Source organism: Mastigoproctus giganteus, chromosome 1 (assembly GCF_048544385.1).
Source record: "Mastigoproctus giganteus isolate SK-2022 chromosome 1, ASM4854438v1, whole genome shotgun sequence".
Lineage (NCBI taxonomy): Eukaryota > Metazoa > Arthropoda > Arachnida > Uropygi > Thelyphonidae > Mastigoproctus > Mastigoproctus giganteus.
The window spans coordinates 128,251,735-128,275,827 of NC_143575.1; the positions used below are offsets into that span (position 1 = coordinate 128,251,735).

General features: G+C 37.1%; 1 protein-coding gene across 1 annotated transcript in view; it reads left to right on the forward strand.

Moving 5' to 3' along the window:
- LOC150091131 (photoreceptor-specific nuclear receptor-like) overlaps positions 1-24,093 on the forward strand; it is a 101,948-nt gene that overhangs the window by 77,575 nt on the left and 280 nt on the right. The window contains exons 5-7 of the mRNA XM_090387134.1: positions 4,367-4,620; positions 8,669-8,783; positions 23,996-24,053. Coding sequence (XP_090243260.1) covers positions 4,367-4,620; positions 8,669-8,783; positions 23,996-24,053 — 427 coding nt within the window. The remainder of the gene's footprint in view (positions 1-4,366; positions 4,621-8,668; positions 8,784-23,995; positions 24,054-24,093) is intronic.

Genomic DNA, 24,093 nt, shown 5'->3' on the forward strand with positions numbered 1-24,093 from the left:
GGAAACGGCCCCGGTTCGAATCCCATTAATGACACGAGGAATCTTTGTGGTTTTTTTCGAGAGTTAGTCAGCCTTAGGAGGATAACAAGATTTTTTACTCCTGGAAAAAACCTTGTTATCCTCCTTGTTATCGAGTTTTTCGTCCAGCAAAACAGGTAAACCGAACAGATAACACATGCAGATTTATGGACATAATCGTTGTTGTTTTGTTTTTTTAGGAGCATTAGCAACTAAGGCCATATTGCTCCTTAAATATGCGGTGGTCATTCCCTTGACCTTTCCACATCCTCCATATTTGGTGGTGACGGGCTCGAACCCCGGTCTATATCAAGAAGCGTGTACTACGCACTGCTGCTCCTTTCCACCTGGCTACGGAGGCGCCATGGACATAATGCACGTGGGTGGATCAGGTTGTCTTCGGGTAGCCCTAGTATGACAGTTTCATTTATTTATTATTAGTTTTTTTAATGACTTACATAGTCTTAGGGCCTTGGCTTTAAGCAGCAGCACTTTTCACTTCACCCCAGTAAGGTCTAAGTTACCTGCAGCAATATGCATACTGGCGGGAGTTCTTATTCCAGATATGACAGTCCGACACTTCCGTACTGCCTGTTACCAATACCTTTGCATGCACTACACATTAGATCCTCAGCATCTGTCTTGTACATAAATAAGCAGCCTAGATATAGCCCTTCTCAAATCCTTCTTCAGGATTAATGGCAATCTGCTGGCTTTCCTCTCCTCTTTATTGAAGAATTGAAGTGTCCACTTTACAATGAAGAAGCCCCCCTATATCCTGAAGATCGATTGGAGCACCACAAGGTGGAGTCCTTCAATTCTCAGTCGTACTTATCCCGGTTATGCGTCCCCGTGACGATGCAATAATATATGCCGATGATATAAAGTTTCTCATCTTACTCCCCCCCCCCCCCTACAGAAAATTTAGTGGCAATAGCTTCTTAAAACTGAAATTGAGGATTTGGAGAGACAAAAGGCTGCCCTTGCAATTCTATATAAATGGATGTCGACAGTTGAGTTGAAAAAGCAAGACCAAATTGTGTTCGATCGTGGTGTAGTTTACCGAACACATATATAAATTTGAAAATATTTGCGTTTGGACTTCTCTCAGTTTTTGGTTCGACGAATTTCTGCAGGCAAATATTTTCGAACATGAACTATATTAAAAATAAATAAAATCCTGTTTTAGTTCACTCTCCACGCCGGCCATATAAAAATTATTCTTGGACACTACTGCTATACAATTATAATATGTATGTAAACGGTATCATTTTTATTTATTATTTATTTTTTTTTCTGCTAAGAAACACCCGGTTACAGCTGTTGACTGGGGAGTGCATATACAAAACATACATGTTGCATTCTATTACTGTATGCAATTGAAATTTATACATCATAAATTATACATATCAATGTACACATATAAGTTATACATATCATTATCCACTTATAATTTATTATATAATATCGGTGTAGATAAACCATAGTTTACCCATAAATTAAGCTACTTACGTAGTGTGTAAGGCATCGTTTTTAATTGTATCTCATATTGTGGTATCCACTGAGAATAAATAACAATAGTCTTCTCTCTAGAGAAGCGTTACTTATTTGAAGTAGTGCAATTCCACCTATCTCGTTGTGAAGGCACCCACAATATGAGATTCAATTAAAAAAGATGCCTTACATACTACGTGAGTAGTTTAATTAATGGGTAAACTATGGTGTATCTACACCGATATTACATAGTTAATTTAAACCCATATCATATTATGCCTTGTGCATTTAATCTTCAAATATTGTACCACTTATAATTAATACATATAATTATACTATTATATAGTTATTTTTACATTTAAAGCATAATTTGTAATTTTACAAGGAATTAAAGGAACATTTAACTATGTTCATATCTACAGAAAGACGGCATAATAAAACATAAATATAACATAAATAAGTGCTGGTGCACAAATAATACAGTATGATGAGTATGATACACATTGAGTTTGCGAAAAAAATTTTTATTTTGTTGCACAGAGCATTAAACTACAATACATAAATAAGCTTTCGGCTGGGTGGCAGCCTTCATCGGATTAAAATACTTGAATGGCAGTTGGAATAGAGATGCACTGCCAGGATGGTGCGTGAGGCGCGTGGTTAATTGTTTGTTGATGTTTGTGGCTGTGACGTTTTTGTGGCTGTGACGTTTGGGATAAAGTGCATCCAACTCCCAGGCAAGAAACTGCGTTCTCTGATTTCCAACATAAAAGCACCTGTCCCCACCCTTCTACAGAGCGGTTTGGTCTATCGCATCTCTTGCCGTGACTGCACGAGCTGCTACTTTGGAGAGACTGGACGTCGACTCGAGAAACGCCTCTCAGAACATAAAAGGGCGATCCGTTTGGCAGATGTGGAACACTCAGCTATCGCCGAGCATGTCTGGACAACCGACCACGACATCGACCCACACCGCGATGTCGTGGTTGTGGACATCCCACCATTACCTAAGGCGTACCTGGTTGGAATCGTTAAATATAAAATGCTCGGATACCTCTTTAAACAGGAACAGTGGTTGTCAAGTTAACCCCATCACAGAGTCAGTAATTCTATCCGTAGACAAACGCTGGCCACGTCACCACCATACGTCACAGCCACAAACATCAACAAACAATTAACCACGCGCCTCACGCACCATCCTGGCAGTGCATCTCTATTCCAACTGCCATTCAAGTATTTTAATCCGATGAAGGCTGCCACCCAGCCGAAAGCTTATTTATGTATTGTAGTTTAATGCTCTGTGCAACAAAATAAAAAAAATTTTTCGCATTATGAATCCGGAGCACGTAGGCCTCTTTTATTACACATTGAGTTTGTTTTTATTTCAGCTTACACATTCAGTTTTCCTTCCCGTTCTTTGCACTATTCGTTTTCTGCATTCTTCTGTGGGCTTCACTTGCTCGCAGCATTTATAAGTGGAGTAACACATTCTGAAAAACTTCCGTCTTGTAGTTCTTCTTAGTGCATGGCCTTTCTGGGTCTACTTGGAGATCTTGATAGCGTTGGACGGAAAAAAATCACTTCAGACTTCCCAGCTGCGTGAGCGGGCTACTAAGTGGAGTTAATGGCGTTTTATTCGCACACCTTTGCGACACGAGAGGCTGAATTAGCAATTACTGTATACAGCTTTCGGCAAGTCGAGTCTCCCGGTCAGCAGTTTCGCGAGTGTGAGAATATTCTTTGTGATAATCATGTGTGTCCACGGTGTGACATCCAAGTTGGCGTATAAAATAACGCTTGAGATGGTAAATGGCTGAGTAGTGATCCTGTTAACCATCTTAGAACCCAGTACTCTAACCTAAGGAAAACTTTGTTAGTAGTTTCCGAGTAGTAAGCTTTATAGTTCATGACAAGTCATTATTTTTTATTTATTTTTTATTAATTTAAGCAGGTTTATGTAGATTTGTATACTGTTTCATCGAATAATCAAATGTAATCTTCACATCCTAATGTACATTTCATTGTCGCCGGCTCTTTTTCCCAGGTATAACGGTTTCCTAAGGGAAAAAATTTCAGTTTCATTGAAAAGTTGTTTATAAAAAAAAACACAAAAAAAACCCAGATTTTAATAATAATAACCATACTTTTCATATAGATCCTCGCCTTTGGCCTATCCTGTATAGCATAATACGTCGTTATATCATCGTGCTGATTTATGGTTATTGTAAGGAAATTAAATAAATAATTTTAAGAAATGCACGGTATTTGTAAATCGGGAGATTACTGCACTTGTAAGGGAGAGCTTTTCAATTTTTGTACTGCTCCCTATACTATCTTTGTACCAAATACTCCCTGTGTACTTTGTACTACCAATGTAAAATAAATAAATAAATTTTCTGTTTTTACTCCGGGACGACCAAACGGTCAGAGGAGTTCACAAGATAGACAGAATACAAGAAACAGCACCGTATTCAGTAGTCACGGGCTTGAACCCCGGTCACTCAAGGCACGTGTACTTATGCACCCGCGCGCCTGACCACTAGGCTACGGCTATGCCAAGAGTGCATAGTACAATTGTAGCATTGTACTATAGTACAGTTGTAGTGCCAAACATCGTAACAACCCCTAAATGTGAAAGATTTCAAGAAAATATCTTGAAAAGCATCACTCCCTTCCCTATTTTATAATCTGTATAAAATCGGTACCTTTTTGATATGATTTATATTTAATTTTTCCAGTTTTGCGCCGTAGAAGAATGACGGCTCAAACACAAACCAATTAGTAATGCACTACCTTCAGAACACTAATACTGCTTTCGTTCAATTAATTCTCTTCTATTTTGTTTCGTATGCAGAAACAACTTCTGTGTCTTCATCTTCCACGACTGTCCCATCCGTTCGAGCAGACGATCTTTTCCATGAAATTGCAGCTCATATCTTATTTGTCAGCGTCCGAAGAGCGCGAACCAATGAACTCTTTCAAATACTAAATGAGGAGGATCAAAACACCATTCTGGAAGAAGTGTGGGCGGAGCTCTTCATGTTGCAGGCAGCTTATTGGCCAGTTGACATCTTAGCTGTCGCAAAGCACCTAAACTCTGACGTCAAGGTAATGTATTGCTGTTCTAAGTTTTCAATGTTACGAGCGATTCCTCTGACTTGTATTACATGATGGCAAATGGATAGAGAAGATAAACAATACTTTATCTGAATATTGTTTATCGCTGAACATCAAAATTGAACAATAAATTTTAGGATAGAAAAATTTTGTTTATAAATTCTCTAAATTTCAGCATGATTTTCTGTTTAATTTAATTAATAGGTGGCTCTGTCACCTATTAATTAAATTTAATGGCTCAATAAGTTCTACGTTATATATCAATTAGTTAAGAAAAGGAGAAATTACCTCTACGATGTCTTGTAGGACACTTCTGTGCCGATACTCCACGTTTCTGAATTAACTAAAGAATTGGTCACACTCTTAGACAGAATCAATGATCCAATGCACCACGGAATCGTTGGCCCGCGAACCAAAAAACCCGACCCCAAAATTACATTGAATCACCAACCCAAATCTTTGAGTGCCAGAAGACAATAAATCCATACTTTAAAAACAATTTAAATGCTTTGAAGCCAATTTAAACAATGAGTCTATCCTTTAAAAACAAATGTTAAAACATAAAAAAACATTAAAAATCCACTGAAACATTAAGGAATTAAAATAATTTTGTTACTTTCCTTAGACCCGAGAGAGAGAGAGAGAGAGAGAGAGAGAGAGAGAGAGAGAGAGAGAGAGAGAGAGTGAGTGAGTGAGTATCTGATTAAACTAGAAGAAATTGAACAGGAAAAGGGGCATTTGCAGCTTTTCAGGGAATTGAAGCATTTGATCCCTCAAAGCTGAAACATGCTGAGACTAATGAAAAATTCCACTGCCAACAAAAGAAGTTATTGACCAGGAGAAGAGAGCTGCTTAAATCTGAAGCACATTTCTGACGACAATAATGTACGGTCCTTCTTTGCTCATTTCCTGTCGTGTGAATTCCTCTGACCGTGTGAAAGTTGGAAAGACAAAAAATACTTATCGACCTTTGGATTTGGATGTTGGTAAATTGGTTTTCAGGTGATATGTGTAGCTGAGTGGTCAGGCAAGAGGAAGCATGAGTACACGTTCCTTGAGTGACCGGGGTTCAATCTTTCTCACGAAGCCCGTGACTACTAAATACGGTGCTGTTTCATGTATTATTTTTATCTTGCGAACTCATCTTACCGTGTGGTCGTCCCGGAGTATAAGCGGAAAATGTATTTATTTATTTATTTATTATATGAAAGAAAGCTGTTCTAAAACACCGAAGTAGAAAGAACAAACGACATAACCAAAAAAGTTTGGAGTCGAAGTGTGAATGAGGATTAACTGAGGCATATGTGAGAACTAAAAATAAATAAATTTTCTGTTTATACTCCGGGACGACTACACGGTCAGAGGAATTCACAAGATACAGAGAATATGAGAAACAGCACCGTATTTAGTAGTTACGAGCTTGAACCACGGTCACTCAAAACAGGTGTACTTAACCCTATTTAGGTACACTTTAGAGGTAAAATTACAGCCGCCGTAGTCGAGTGCTAGGGTGGCTGTGATTTCACACGACGGCACAGAAGTATTGTCGTGTGAAATTACAGTACTCGCGTTTCAGTGACGGCAGTTAAAAAACATACTATTAAATACCGTGTTGTGGTTGTAGGGTTTAGGAGCATCAGCGACTAAGGCCATATCAGGCTACGTCGGCCTGACGTAGCCGAGTGTTCAGGAGCGCGAGTGCAGTAGCACAAGCTCTTTGAGTGGACTGCGTTAAAGCCCTTGACTGCTAAATACGATTAACAATTTGTACTGATTGATTTATTGTCAGCTCCACTGGTGGTCATGCTGGAATATAAACAAGAACTTTTTTTTTTTTTTTTTTTATATTGCTACGTGTATACTGTCTGTAAATTACGTGTGTTCTGAGGTCGATTTTCAGTTTTTCTGGATGAAAAACCCGAATTTCCGAGAAAAAAAAACATGCTGCTCTCGCCTGAGACCGCCTAACTCTGCCACATTGTGAAGAAGGCCCATAAAAATTCCTCCCGTCATCGACGAGACTCGAACTTAAGGCTTTTCCACTAGGTGTGGGTAGGACGGCAATCCTATGCATTAGGACTAAATACTGTGACGTTACCGTTTTGAATCGGTCCCGATTCAAAAGATCAGGAGGGCTGTCTCTGATCCAAAATACTTAAAAATTGAAACGTCAATTGATCTCTTGAGGCTCTACCCCTGAAAAATTCTCAGTGAAATTGATATTGAGGAAGCAGCGTTTTGATTTCAGAGATGGCTGTCATTCATTGCAAGAGTGCCCATAAGTATGTGTCTTCTGCCACGCTCGAAGCCATAGCCATCCAACACCCTTATGCACCAATTTAAGAAAAAAAAAAAAAAAAAAAACAACTACATGCTTAATTCAAGCGGCTACCTTCAGAAAGATCATACTCTGCTTATTCACTAGCCAGAAGCACCTTCCAGAAATCCAAGAAGCAGGCAATCGACACGTTCATGGAGAAGACGGTAGCCTGTGGACAGCGAGCCTGGTCGAACAATCGAATCCGGTTAACACATTAGTTAGACCTAGTCGAATGGAGCGATCATGTAATTCGGTTCTTCAAAACAGCCAGTAGGGAATTTTTAACTGGTATGTAGATGAGAGTTGTACTTGTAGTGACCATAGGTCATTATTATTTAATATTAATTTACAGAATTCTATTAAAAGTAATGAAATTAACAAGGATGAATTTCTAAGGTTTTCTTATAGAAAGGTTAACTGGACGAAAATTAAAGAGTTATTGTCTATGGCTTTTAGCGATAATAAGTTAACAGAATTGAATTTGTTGAATTCTTCAGAATATTCTATGTGCAGAACACTCTTTTTAGAGCATTAAGTTAGGCTACTAGGAAGAGAATTAGGGTTAATAAGTCCTGGTTGTCTGAAGAGTTGTCAAAAAGATTTTCGAATCAAAAACGGCTGCATGGAGTAACTTAGTTCTGCTTGTAAGCAACTCAGACCCGTAGGATCTTGTTTATAACATTCTGATATCTCCCAATAATATTTTTAAAACTGTGATAGTTGATAATGTTGAGATAGTGGACTGGGATAGTACTGTTCAGGTTGTAACGAACAAGTTGTTCCCTGAGGACGACACATACAACTCTGGCATTTACAGGGTTCTGTATACCTCAAAAGCGTACTGATGGCGCAGTTGTGGGAGACCACCGATGGCGCCTCACACCAAATTCTATGCCACTATGTTCTACGTTTGTTTGTTTGTTATTTGGTTTTTAGGAGCATTAGCAACTAAGGCCATATTGCTCCGTGGATATGCGGTGGTCATTCCCTGACCTTTCCGCATCCTCCGTATTTGGTGGTCACGGGCTCGAACCCTATGTTCTACAATTAACCCCTCGCAGTAGCACGGTGGTTTATAACTATCGTTTCCACACTGGGTGGTAAAGGCAGGAGTTCGAATCCTGCCAATGACGCGAAGAGTTTTTATGGGCTTTGTTCACAACGTGTCTGAGTTCGCCCAGGCGAGGGTTGCATGGCTTTTTTCCCCCAGAAACTCAAGTTCTCCGATCACAAAACAGCAAATCGATTAAATTAGTTTCATAGCCTTAGTTGCTTCGGTGCTTAGCACACCACGAATATTAGCTCTACTTTAATTAATGCATGCGTGTTGTTTAATTGTATTATAGGCGCCTCCGTAGCCAGGTGGGAAGGAGCAGCAGTGCGTAGCACACGCTTCTTGATTAGACCGGGGTTCGAGTTCGTCACCACCAAATACGGAGGATGCGGAAAGGTCAGGGAATAACCATCGCATATCCCGGAGCAATATGGCCTTAGTTGCTAATGCTCCTAATAACAAACAAACAAACAAACAATTGTATTATAACAGCTCCTTGTAGATTTATATACATGTAAGCAGATAAATATCAACATTGTTTACTTGTATATTTCTTTCTTCATGAGTTCGGATATACACCTTACCTCAAAGTTTCTTTTTGAGTTTTCAGCACTATTAAATGATACTAATTTATTTTTAAAGTAATGTTATTATTAATACTATAGATGGATCAAGGATCAGTAAGAAGGCGGATCCAGGCAGCAATATCTCAATGCCAGTCTTTACAACTTGATCCAGTGGAACGTACACTTTTGGAAACAATTATACTGTGTCGAAAAGGTATGAGTAATATTTAAATTGAATTTTTCACGAAATTATTTTCGATGAAAAGGATATTACACTTTAGTTTTTTTTTTTTTTTTTTTTTTTTCAAACAAATAGACTAGGGCTTACAATACCGAGATCCCGGGGATCCCGGTCATTTTTTTTTCCGGTATTGATACAAAAAAAAACCGGTTTTTCCGTACTAATTAAAAAAAAAACAATAATTGTTTACAATTTAATCACATAAAGGTCATAATCACCTTTATGTGACGTCCTTATCTCTACTAGCAAATGTTCCATAAATCATCGATAAGACACCATGCAACATTGCAACCTGTCCACAATTCTAGGAAAACTTCATGTCTCATCGTATCGTAACTCCCAAGTCCCGTTCCTCTACTACTGACTTTAGTTCAACTGCACCAAGTGTATAAGTTATTTTGGGGTTGCTGTTCCCCAGGTGTAGGACCTTGCATTTTGCTGAATTAAAGCATAGCTGCCACTTTTCTGACCATCCCGGAAGTCTATCTAGGTTACTCTGAAGAAGCTCTGCTTGGCGACGATGATTAACTACTCTACTGATCTTTACATCATCTGCAAGTTTAGACCTCACGCCCTCCATCCCTTCATAGATGTCATTTAAGATAATCAAAAACAAAGTGGTCCCAATACTGATCCTTGGGGAACTCCACTTCTTACATTAACCCAATCTGAAGAATAACTATTTATCACAACCCTCTGCCTGGTGCCCTCAAGCCATAGTACTATCCATCTATGGATTTCCCCTATGATTCCAGCCTGCTCCAACTTATAAAGTAACCACTTATGTGGGACTGAGTCAAATGCTTTGCTGAAATCCAAATAAACAATGTCGAAATTATTCCCTAAATCCAGCTCACGAGTGACCTGTCAAAATGCCTAACCAGATTTGTTAAACATGATTTTCCCTTTACAAAACCGTGCTGTGTATCCTACAGAATTCCATTTCCATCTAAATGATCATTGCCTCCATGATTTTCCTCACTACTGAAGTTAGACTGGCCGGTCTGTAATTTCCGTGACACTCCTAGAACCGCCTTTATGTTCCAAATTACAGCAATCCAACGGAATTTCTTCTGAGTCCAGTGATGCTCTCATAACTAGCCTTAATGGTTCAATGCACTCACTTGCCGCCTCCTTTAAGATTATAGGATATACGCTATCAACCAGAGGAGCCTTACTCGCCTGTAGGCGCGAAAGTTTTCTCATTAAATAATCATTTGAAATTTCAGTATCATTAATTACATTTTTTCAATTTCACTTCCATAATATCTCATTGACACAAAGTTCTTGTTTGTTTTTTTTTTTTTTTGTAAATATCGATGTAAAATAACCTGAGTTCATCTGCAACTTCAGCTATGGTATCTAATACTATCCCACATCCATTACATAAGGGTCCAATCTCATTTGTCCTTCTGTTCTTTGCATTTATATATTCAAAGAATTCCTTAACTGCACTCTTTGCTCTCTTCATTCTTTATCCACACTCTGCTCTCTCCCAGACTCAGTAAAGATACTATAGTGACAATTATGCTTCACTTAATAAAACGTCTTTCTCCTTCAAAAAATGATGAACCTAATTCAACCATGGAAGACCAACGTGGAACAGAACATCGGTGTTCCGCAAATTCTTTCCGAAATAAGAAATTGCCCGATTCCAATGAGATTTTAAAAGATTAACTTGAGTCGGAAATTAATGAAATACTTTTAACTGTTTTTGCTAAAAAAGTTCAAAGCCTAGAAAATATGGACTTAGATCGTCTACGATTATCTCAGTACAATAGTACCAGAAATGAATCCGAAAGGGCGTTTTCTGCCGCTAATACTGTATGTACCAAAATTTGATCCATTTTAAACGATCATACTATTAATTGCTTATGTTTCTTAAGAGCTCACTTTATTCGGACAGGTAGTGTGGATGCTTAAACATAACTAAACTTTGCAGTAATAATTATAAAATTATTATTGCAAAGTTTAGTGGTATTTTAATGATTTCTTCAGAATATTTATTATTGCAATAAAAGTTTATTTAAAACATGAATTCAAGTAATTACAGTACTTGTTTTTTCCTTACTTTATTGCATCTAATTGTCATCAAAATTTATTGATAAAAACGTTTGTTTTTGGAATACCGGTATCCCGGTTTCATAAATTAAAAATACCGAAATACCGGTATTAAGATTTTGACCGGTATTGTAAGCCCTAAAGTAGACCTATCCGATGTTTATCCAGGGATGTAACTGTAAAATATAAATAACGAATCAATAAATTGCCCGATTCATAATACTGTTAATTTACATTGCTATAAAATGTAAACATGTATTTTCCTGAATTATCTATTTTTACCAATGGTCAATAGTTAATTGACTGACAACAGTTAAGAGTATCTTTGAAAATACGTTTACTTTATGGAACCACCAGTCCATTCTAGGTAACAGATGTGGTCGATCTAGGTAACAAAGCACTGTCTTTTATTCATCATTCTGACGTAGAGTAGTCAAAAGATAACAAATAAATAAAATCAGAAGTAATTCGAGGAAGTTCGAATCTATTGATGAGTATTTATCAATCATAAAGATTCAGAAATCACCGAGAAATTATCGCGAAAATTGAAAGCCTTCAAATAAGATAAAAAGCATCAAAAATAAACTTTTCAATTTCAAATTCACACTACTTGTCAATGAAGACGAACCTATTGTGACAGACTCTACTGGTAAAACTGTATAACAATTCGCCATTAGATGCCAGCACAAAAGTTAAAATCTTATATTCGACTCGGTGGTCCAACTTACGCGCGGTCCAATTCAGGCATCCTTCCCCTATATCAGCGTTTCCAAACTGTGTTTGTGATATGTGAACACGAGTTCCGTGAAAAATCATAATTAATAATTAAAAATAATAATAATAAAATAAATAAATTTTGCACATTTGTAATGTACACCACTTTTGTATCATTATAATTTTTAACTTTTTTTTTCGGTTATTAATATACTGGCATAGACTAATAATCAAAAAGACCGCGGAACACTTTATTTTGGTGGGCTTTGCATAGAAAAGTATGCGTAGAGTACGAAAAAGTAGCAATGTGGTGATCCAATATACCATTCAAAGGCCGCCGTAGCCTAGTCGTCAGACGCGCGGGTGCATAAGTATACGTGCCTTGAGTGACGGGGTTCAAGCCCGTGACTGCTGAATACGGTGCTGTTTCTTGTATTCTGTGTATTTTGTAAACTCCTCTGACCGTTTGGTCGTCCCGTAGTATAAACAAAATATTTATTTTTCGTATTCGATGGAGTGCAAGGGGTTTGAAGGAGAGGAGGAAGCGAACCTATTCATAACTAAACTCACTCCTTGTATACATTTTTTTTGATAATTATTAGTATTTCGAAATATTATTATTAAAACATGTGACCATGGATTTGTGGTTGAAAGCAGGAACTTTAAAACGAGAAGCAAAGTACGTCTAGTAGCGCAACTGTGGTCGATGAAAACGAACACAATATTGTCACACTTCAAAGTGAGGATGAACAATCGCAGCCTTTTGATCACCAAAAATCCGAAGTGAAAAAACAGGAACCAACTAATAAAAGACCAAAACCAAAGTATGATGACAGTTATTTGAATTTCGGTTTTACATGTGTTGGAAATAAAGATGTTCCTGATGCCCAGTGCGTCGTATGTAATAAAATACAGTAGAACTTGGATAAGAAATTCCCGCATAAGAAGTTTTCCCCTCTACTAGGTTTCGTTTCTTAAGTCCCAATTTCAAATCTATATGTTGTAATCCTTATTTTCCCGCATAAGAAGTTTTCCGGTTAAAAAGTTTTCCCCCATAAAAAAGTTCGTGATAAAGAATACACAGTGTATTATTATAATGACGTTTTTCCACTTAATACGTTTTTTTTAATATAGAAATTATTTATTTTTAATATTAAAAAATATTAAACAATATAAACATTTGGTAATCGAACAAGTTAGTGTGAAACATCATTTTAGTTCATAGTAAACCACCGAAATGGCATCGTTTTTGATATTCATGTATCTCATACTGTATCTGATGCCTTCACAACGAGTTGCTTTGTATTGCATTACCTCCAATAAGCAACGCTTCGCCAATGGAGAAGACTAATGTTACTTATTCTCGGCGGCAATAGGGTGGTCATATCCGCCCGAGGATCCATTGGCGAAGTAGTAGTAGCAGTAGTAGAGGAGGCATGTGATGCAAGAAAGCAAGCTTATGTAGCATCAGCCAAAAAAAAAAAAAAAAAAAAAAGCATTTCACACATTCATTCCCTCTAAAAGTTTGTCCAGTTCCCCCTTGAATTTATTTAAGCTATCAACTTCCACAATGAGAGATGGAAGGTTGTTCCAGCAATCAACTACCTGCTGGTTAAAGCTAAACTTCGGCACATCTATTCTACAACTGTCTTTCCTCAATTTGAATTTATGTCCTCTCAGGCTCGTAATCTGAGCAAGAGGAAGAATCCCATCAGAATTGAACCTGCTCAACCATTCAAGGCCTTATACTCCTCAATCAGATCACCTCGCAGATACCGAGTCTACAGACGTTGCAATTTGCAGAACTTTCTTGGTAAAAGGACCCCTTCGTTCCCCTCACCAATCTTGTTTCCCTCATTTTAGGAACGATGTAGAGTTGCTTCAGCGTGTATACACGCTGAAGCAACTCTACATCGTTCCTAAAATTAGGACTCCAAACCTGTACGCAGTACTCAAAGCATGGCCTGACCTTATACAAAGGGATAATCACTTCCTTTTCCCTACTAGCAAAATTCTTATATTGTCTATTCGAGAATCTATTGTCGAAGCGTTGCCTTATATGAGGTAATTAAATATAATAGAAAGCCGTTGTGAAGGCACTCACAATATAAGAGAAACGATGCCATTTCACCTACTTCTGTGATTCACTGCGAACTGAAATGATGCTTGGCACTAATTTGTTCGATTAGTGACTTTTCCGTAGTCTGAAGCTTTCAGCGCTAAAATCTTTTTAGTATCAGCATTTTGATTTTATGGTAGTGACATATTGCAATTGTTTTAATCGATATCCATAATCGGATTCGTAGACCGCGTTAAGTTCTGATGTTTGTGAACAGTTCTGAATTACTTAGTTGATTGTCTCTGTCTTATTGTTAATTGTGACTTTTTAAGGTATGCTGAAACTCTAAAAGGAGCTCATTCTTTCAACTTGGTAATGAGTTTAATGAACAGAATGTTAAGCAATTAAAAATCCTCAGTTTAAAAATGTTTCCCATAGAATTCTGAAACAGTGCTTAAAAATGATCTTTAACTTATGTATGTGTATCTTTTCATTTTTATTCGTGTAGTTAATATTTCACACTCTTAGGTCATTTTCCCTTATAAGAAGTTTTCCCACGTATGAAGTTCTAAACCTCCCGTCCCTTGGAAAACTTCTCATCCGGGTTCTACTGTAATAACAAACAGTTCTTTGGCTCCCGCTGAACTTGTGTTTCGTAAGTGTTCCGTGAATATGTTGTGAGATGAAAAGTGTTCTGTGACTAAAAAATTTTGGGAAACGCTGCCCTACATTATGTCTAGTGAAACTTTCTCCCCAGTTCTGGCCTAGTTTCTCTCTGTTGTATTGTATTGTATTTAATCACTGTATAACTGCAACTTATACAGTGATTTGAGTCGTTAAGCAACTCGATTGTAAACTTTCCTCTTGTTAGCAAAGTATCTCTTCTTGCAAACTACCAGACCTTTCAACTCCTACAAAATTTTACAACAAATGTATTCAACCGACGACGTACGATACAACAAAAATGCAGGCCTGAGGTAACCCAGTGGTCAGGAGCGAGAGTGCATAGCACGCGTTCTTTGAGCAAGCCCGTGACTACTAAATACGATAAATATGTGTATTGGCGATTTATTGTAAACTCTACTGACTTGGTTGTCGTGCAGGAGTATAAACAGAAAACTTACTTACTTAAATCAGCCCAGTACTTCAACTGCTTAAATACGTCATGAACAATATTTCTGCCAATTTCAGTTGTATTACTTTGCTTGCAAAATTAAAGTAATCTCTACTAAACTGGACTCACGGATTGAACTTCATGAATTTAACAAACTTTTATGGTCTGATAGACCTTACTGGATTAACGTTTGGGCGACTGGACTGGTATAACTATAGACTTTCTTCTGGTGTTCCTTTTTGGACAATGACCAAACCAGTCTTCTTTATGAAGTTCTTGCTGTTCTTAACCGAACATATTCCTCTTATCCTCTACCACGTTCTTTTTTATTTTTATTTTGCTGGTGCCTGGGTACGGAATTGCTGGTGTCCACTGATCTCATTCTTTGCCAGCCGATGCGAGATTTACTTTATTTTCATTTTTATATTATTTTTTTAAATTTAATTTTAATATTTTAAATTTAATATTTAATTTGTTTTTGTTTATTTTATTATTTTTTTTTTATTATAGAATGCAAATTTTCCCACCAAAAATTACCGTCATGCTTGTTCGCAGGTAGTCTCAGACTTACAAGAAACACTATACTGCAAAAAACTCATATTAGGCCACCCAAAAGTGGCCCTAATGTGAATTTATCTCATATTAGACCAGAGAACCCGCACAGTTTATCTCATAAACCCAAAAGTCGCGGGTTCGAATCCCGCCTCGGGCTTGGATCAAAGTACTGAAAAAACCTTGGGAGGTGCATTATGGCCACAGAAGCCGATGCGCCAACAACTACCAAATAAAAAATAAAAATAAAAAATCTCATAAACTGTGCGTGTTCTCTGGTCGATTTGCCCGTTTAGTTGGATGAAAAACCCGAGTTTCTTGGGGCGGGGGACTTGCTACCCACGACTAAGACCGACTAGCTCAGCTACGGAGTAAAAAAAGCGCATAAAAATTCCTCGCGAACAATGAAAAGACATAGATAGTTCATGGTATTACTGTGATCGGCATCAAAATTACTATGATGGAAATTCATGCAAGGATAATTCTTCTCCCAAGAAATTTATGATCTAAGATCAACACATAAGTTAGGAACTAATAAGGCCTCCGTAGCCGAGTGGGCAGGAGCGGGAGTGCAGTAGAACACGCTCTTTGAGTACCGGGGTTCAAGCCGCTGAATACGGTCGATCTGCCAACCCGCACTGGACCAGCGTGGCAGATTATGGTCCATTTCCCTCAGCATGAATTGTTGAGGAGGCTTCCACCCTGCAGTGGGTTGATAATGGCTGCACTTTACTTTTTTTTATGTCAGTATACCAAAGGTAGTTCGTGATTCATGAGGATTTACTAATTTGGGAAGCAAATAAGTTAATATAATAATGCCAATTTATGGTGCTGCCTTGGTGCTTGAATAAGTGATGATCCGTAGTGCCACCCACCAAGATGAACACATGCACTGGATCTCTACTATTGGCCCTCGTGGGTAGCACAGTTGGTAGAATCACCATCCGAGTAGAAAAGACCTGCGTTCGAGTCCCGTCGATAACGAGAGGAATTTTTATGGGCCTTTTTCACAACATGGCTGAGTTAGTCGGTCTCAGGCGAGGGTAGCGTGTTTTTTTTTTTTTTTTCTCTTGGAAACGCGGGTTTTTCGTCCAGCAAAACAGAAAATCGATCACAGAACCATACGCAATTTACAGACAGTATACACGGAACAATATGGCCTTAGTCGCTAACGCTCCTAAAACCCAACAACAACTAACTTGACTTGCCGATCTTTATTTTGGAGGCGGTAGGTTGGGATCTTGGTGGTGTCCAAGCTCAGTTTTGAACTGAGCTTGGTCGCCCCCCTTCTGAATAATAAAGCTTAACAAGTAGTTTGTGACGTTATCATGTGGAAGCAATGACTTAATTCTTATCGTGTGGAGCCGATAAGGATTCCCTTATAAACATGTAACATATTCGTGAATTATTATAATGAAATATTTAAGTACTGTTTCGTTTAATGAAGAATATATTTCAATTTTTTATACCATTATAATTATCTTTTTTTTTCCATAAATACTTTTTAATTTTTTGAAAGGCACTATTGTAATAAACTTGTAAACTCCGTCCTTTTCTTTGCTAGTTTTTTCTTAACATGTATCTAATGTTATGTTTTTTCTTAACATGTACTTACAACATTAAAATTTCTTCACAAAAGAAGGAGTTGATGACAGAACCATAAAAAATTACAATAATGACATTTTTTAAGTAATCGCACACAAATTAAATATATTTATTGTGAGAGGAATTAGTCAATTTATTATGGTAATCATAGTTACGTTATCAAACATAACGCAATTGCAGGAGCCACACGGAACCTTATAATAGAGAATATTTCTTTGAACGTACTCAAGTAATGAAATAAACCATTACATGTTAATCATGATTTACTGAACGAAGTGAAACATCACTAATTTTATTTAAGTCTTAAAGGATTTTAATTTTCTTTTGTTTGGTTTTGAATGGCACCCGTCATTTCTCATCTTACAAAAAATATTAAGAAAACTATTTTTACAAGTCCATAGATTCTTTTGTCATAATTCCTAGAGCAGGAGTCAGCAACCTGCGGCTCTTTGAACATGTAACTTCGGCTCTTTAACTTTTAGCCCACATGACAAGAGCGGCGCGCAGCGGGCGTGGGCGACGACGTGAATGTAACATTAGTGTCAGTGTAAGCCGCAAACACTTCTCAGTTTAGTTTACCTGCGCATCGCGAGCATTAATAAATAATATTTATTAATGATTATTTATTATTTATTATTAAATAATCATTCATAAATAATATTTCAAAAAATATATATATTTTTTAATAAAACATCTTCTCACTATTCCATTTCTTAAAAAACTCTACCCCCCAGCTTGAGCTGAGATACAGCTCTTCGCATTTTTTTTTAATTAGATCAAAAATGGCTCTTCACTCAAAAAAGGTTGCCGACCCCTGTCCTACAGGAATGCTGATTACAAATGTTTTCTAATGAACTTCCTCACTGGATAAAATGTTAACTATAAGTTTCCATGCTACAAATTTATTATTTTTCATTTTGAAAAATGTGTGTTTTTGTTCTTCTCACAAATCAATTTTTGTATAATAATTAAATTAAAGTATATGATACAACTGAAACAGGCTGTTTATTAATTACTAGTACAGTATTTAGATTGGGCAATACTAGTAATTAAAAAGTAGCCAGTTTTTTAATTACTATTTGAGTCAGTTTATCCAAATGTGACAATACGATAAAAAAATACTATACAGTATTAAATTATTGTTTTTAGTTTAAGGATCTCTTGGGTTTTACTTTTAATTTTAAATTTATTATTCAGCAGCTTGAAATATAATCCAAATCCTTAAATTTTAGGATTTTGATTATATCAAAATCCTTTCGGATTATTTTTTTAACCACTTGCATTTCTTTTTAGCCATTCGAGTTTTAAAATTTGAAAGTAGATACTGTTTCTTCAAATTGGTGTTGGACTGAAGTTCATTATCAGTGGCAAATGCTTTGTTGGCTTTATCGTTAACTTATCCATTATTCAATAGCAGCAATATGTTATACAGCAATACCTCGCTTAGCACTGCTTTAAACAGCACGGGTTTCACTATAACACGGTTTTCAATTAAGTTTAAGTCGAAAATATATATACATATATGCTGCGTTGTCGTAGCCAAGTACTATACATATATATGCTGCGGTGCCAACTCTGTTGTCTACCATGAACATGTGGCAATAGCTCCCTTCAGGCAGTCAGCTGCAACATGCAACAGCGTTCAGTATTTTTAATTCCATTATGATGAGACGACATGATAGTTTTTCAAACTTTTCATTTCAAAATTTATTTTTTACCCCTTTAAATACGATCGAAAATATATCTGCATCTTGGCTAGAAATCACTGCCAACAATATGCGTTCTGTTTGTTTTGCCCCATTTGGTTTCACTGGTTTTGAATCGCAAGTTCAGATAATTTCCGAAGACATTGAAGGTCAGAAAAGACTTGGGATTCGAAACTTTGGGCACTGCCAATGTACGTGACTGCATTGATTCACATGCGACTTTGATGATGCAACTCTCCTTGAAATTGACGAACAAACTGCATATGCAGAAGAGGAAAACAATTCTGAAGTGGACAACACTGAAGTGTCACCAAAATAATTTTCAACAGAAGAACTGGAGAAAGTTTTTTGGGGGTTTGACATGACCTGCGAGGCAATTACGAATGGAGATCCGAAAGATGAACGTAGCATCAAGATACGGAAAATTTTACAAGATGGGATTCGATGCTACAGACTTGTACACCGAGAAAAAGAAGAGACGGCTTCACCAGACTTCATTATTGAAATACCTATATAAACAACCGCTTTTTTCTCATCTCTCATGATATTACCTTTTCTTAATAAAATTTTTGGAATTTTTTTTAAATTTCAAATCCTTTTAATTGGCTATCAAGTGCAAATTGTTTATAGATTTATTATAATTTGTTTATAGACTGTTTCTCTGGTACGCATTCAATTAAAACCCATTATAATTATACCTCAATCAGCACGATTTCACATAACACGGAATAGTTTCGGTACCAATTATCAGTGCTATTGCTGTACTTGAAATAGAGAAATTACATTTAAATTTTTCATTTAGTATCGAATGAATACTAAGAAGAATAAAGAACGGAAAAGAAATTTATCGCTACAAGTAAAATACAGTTCATTGTTTATCGAAAGTAATCTGTATTATCTATAGCATTACGAATAAATTATATTTTGTTTATGATCCTATGTTCCAGAACCTAATAACCATAAAATATAAGTTAAACACTTAAATAACTATGAGAGTTTACCACTTTAATAACTATGAGAGTTTACCACTTTAATAACTATGAGAGTTTACCACTTTAACAACTGTGACGAGATTTTTAACTTTAAAGCTTTGAAGTTAAAAAACGTCCACCTTTTTTCTTTCGTCGTAATCATAATTATTATTAGTGGTAAATGATTCAAGAAAACAAGCGCATAAAGAATTAGCCAAAAAAAAAAAAAAAAAAAAAAAACCTTCCCATATCACTTGTCCACCCATTCCAATAATTTGTATAGTTCTTTGAATTCATTCCAACTACCCACCTCCACAACACCTGATGGAAGTTTGTTCCAACAATCAACCACCAAATGGCAGAAGGCAAACCTCCTCACATCTATCCTGCAACCAGCCTTTCTCAATTTGAACTTATACCCCATCATGTGTGTAGTCTGAGCAAAAGGAAGGATGCCATCACCATTGATTTTACTCAATCCATTGAAGGCCTTAAAAAATTTCGATCAGATCACTTCGCAGGTACTTAGTTTCAAAACGAGGCAATTTGCAGAATTGATGCCTGTCTTCGTAAAACTATTCTTTGCACCTCTGCACCCAATTACCGCCATACCTAGGAACACAGCACTTTCTGGCCATTACTGCAAAAAACCCTTAAACCTATATGAATCTAAAAATCTGCAAGTGTACAATCAATGCGAAGGAATCACTAACTGAGGACCACTAAAGACAGACAATGATCGCCTCTTTATGATGACCCATCCACAATGTTTTTCTGCTTATTAGGCTTTATTATTCAGAGGGGTGCCTTCGCACCAGGGCTGTAGTGGAGAGAATACGCGGATATATTCCGTATATCCTCTGGATTTTTTTAGGTTTTGGATTTTGTTGTTTAGGTGTATACTTTTTGGTTTTTAAAAGACTTGAAAAACAAATATTATTAAATCATTTCCTGAAAATTAAAAAATAAATTTATTAGAATTTGATTACCAAAATTCAGAATATGTTGAAAAATCGCTTGTTTTATTCTATGTGAACGAAGCGAATTCGATTAAGAAGCCTGATATGCACAGTATACTCTCTGCTTTTCGTAACATTCATAGAGTATACCTTCTGCTGATTTTACGACTACAGCACTGCAAGTTGGCACGCGGCTTAGCGACCTGCTTTCGAGTGATCCCCGTGTTGCCATACTCAACATTAATTTGAAACCCTTCTTGCTTGGTCCCCTGATCTTAGCGACGAGACCAAAAGTTTGGGCTTACTTTATTTTTGCATTGAAAAGTAATATTAATGTTTCATTACTGGTATTAGTTGACAGTATACGTCAGTACTTGCATTAGTTAACCATATATGTCAGTACTGGTATTAGCTGATGTCAATGCGAAACCAACGCCTGATCATATACTTTTTCAGAGCAAAAAAGTATATAGTCAAGCGTTGGTTTCTCATTTGTATCACTGCCACTTCATTAACGTGACGATCTCTGATTTCTAGACACACTCCACCGCCCTGAGTAGGATTTTTAGCATTAACATTAGTAGTGGTATATGATGCAAGAAAGCAAACAAACTTATAAAGCATTAGACAAAAAAAAAAAAAAAAAAAAAAACACTTCCCATTTCACATACCTATAACCTCCTAAAGTTTGTCTAGTTCTTCCTTGAATTTATGTAAGCTATCCACTTCCAAAACAACAGATCGAAGTATGCTACTGCAAACAACCACTCGCTAGCTAAAGACAAATTTCCGCACATGTATCATGCAACCATATTTCTTCAATTTGAATTTAAGCAACTCAATCTGAGCAACAGGAGAAATTCTATCAGCATCGAGCTTACTCAGACCATTAAAAACCTTAAACACCTCAATCACATCAACTTGCAGGTGCCTAGGCTCCAGACGCTGCAATTTGCAGACGTAAGTCTTTCTTGGTAACAGCAACCTTTTGTTCCACTCACCAATCTCGTTGCCCTCCTCTGTACTCGTCCCAGCAGCTCTACATGCTTCCTAAAATGAGGCCTCAAGACCTGCATGCAGTACTCAAGGTGTGGCCTGACCATTGCCTTATACAAGAGTCGTTCTCTACCAACTTCAGTTTGTTGCCACCAAAATGACGTTGTTCTAGGACTATTGCTTTCCAAATTTACACTCACTCGCCAAAATCTTAGTGTCTTTCATTCAATCCCCCCCTTAAAAATTTCTGTACATCATTGACAAGACACCATGAGCTACTCTTGCAGCCTGTCCGCACTGCTCAAAAAACTTCATATCTGACTGCACAATTGTCCCCAGGTCCATTTCATTCTATACTACCCTGAGTGTAGTACCACACAGTTGGTACATTACTTTGGAGTTACTGCTGTCCATATGCAGTACTTTACATTTATCAATGTTAAACTTCAGTTGCCACCTCTCAGCCATCTGCCCAACTTTTCTAGATCCTATTGCAGTAATGTACTATCATTACTGTCATTAACAACCCTGTCAACCTTTGTGTCATCTGCAAACTTGGATATTAATCCTGATATACATTATCAATATAATCATAAAAATAAACAATAATGGGCCCAACACCAAACCTTGAAGGACTCCACTAATTCAATTAGTCCACGAACAGTAGTTTCCATTGATTACCACACTCTGTCTTCCCTTCTCCCACTCAACTGTCCCTTTATCCATAGCAGCAACTTGACCTTAATGCCACACTGCTCCAATTTGTTCAGCAATCTTTTTTTTTGTGTGTGTGCAACAGTATCAAAACTTTCTTTAAATCCAAATATGTGATATAAAAATTATTTTTTGCATCCATTTCCTTTGTGACCACATCGTAGTATCCAATCAAATTGGACAGACAAGATTTCCCCTTAACAAACCCATGCTGTGTCTTAACTATAACTACAGTCTTGTCTATATGGTCTTGCATTATTTCTATAACCAGAGCTCCGTTAATTTCTCTGGAATAGAATTAAACTAACAGGTCTGTAATTACTCGTGTCACCCTTTGATCCTCCTTTGTGAATTAGATATACATTCGTGCATTTCAGTCCGGGGAGGATGTTCCCGAATCCAAGGATACTCATAATTTTGGTAAAAGAGTTTGTTACATCGTTTCCTGATTCCTTTAATATAATAGAATAGATCCCATCCACCCCAGGTGCCTTTCAACAACATTTTTTTTCGTTAAGGTGACTACAGTGATCTCACTCTAGTCACCTTAACGAAAGAAATATTCCTTTCCTTTCCTTTCCTTTCCACCTGATGGTAGTTACATCTTTAAGTAAATCTCACACAGAGGCGGATTTAACGGTGGGCGCACCGGGCGCGCGCCCTGGGCCCCGACTTCTGAAGGGCCCACGCAAAACCATAACAAATTAGTTGAACATATTAGTTCAAAACTTTGTGATTATTATTATGCTATTATTAATTATATTATACATATATTATATTCAAATTTTATTGGAAATAAAACATTAATAGTACATAATATTTTTTTATTTATTTAAAAAATTGGTTAACATGTATTTTTATTTTCCCTGTCTCTCTCTTTTTTTTAAGGGGCCCAATATTTTCTTCTGCGCCCGGGGCCTCAACCGACCTTAATCCGCTCCTGATTTCACATCAATACATTGTGATCACTACCACCTAGTGGTTCCTTTATCTTCAGATTCTTAATGACTCAATAATCACTGCTGATAATCACATCACTCTGGTTGCCTCTCTAACATGTTGCTGTACAAAACAGTCATCCAATAAATCCATAATAGTCTTGCTAGTGTGCGTGTGAGCTATCTAGAAGTTCCTCTCAATGTCTGCAAAGTTAAAATCTCCCATTATAAGACATTCTGATTTACTGGCTACCCCTTTTCTCTATACAGCTGTTAGTTGTACTAATATGAGTTATTAGGTCTATAACACACTCCTACTGCCATTTTTGCTTTCCCAGTGCTTATGTCACACCAAACTGACTGAACATTGCAATGGCCAACCATGACAAGTGGATGCACTGTCTTAGATTTAACGTGTTTCTTAATTAACAGCATAATCTCTCCTCCCTTCTTATTCTGTCTGTCCTTTTTTTACAGCCCCAGGGACTATTCTGGGGTGCTTACATTGCGAGATATCCGAGTGATATAACAAGTTGATTGTAAGTTGTGTTAATTTGCGTTCTTGTTTTTCTTGCTTTGTATAAGTTATAGTGCCAGAACCAGTTTAACTAGCCCTACTCCCTCGTAGTCTGGGACGGGCAGTCGGGGTGATTCCCCGGCTGGCTAGACGGGCTTAATTGATTGATTCTAGGATTTTGGGAAGATTGTGAAAAGCATTTCCGTGCCCTTGAAGTTTGTTCCTGAGACCACAACCCGTTTGACTTGGGTGTGGACGGTTTTAATTGGTTTTTGATAGATTTCAGAAATCTTTTAGTGATTCATTCAGAAGCTGTGAGCCAGGACTCTCGAGCTGTGTAAATATTATAAATAGTTGTTACTTCTTATTATTGAGAT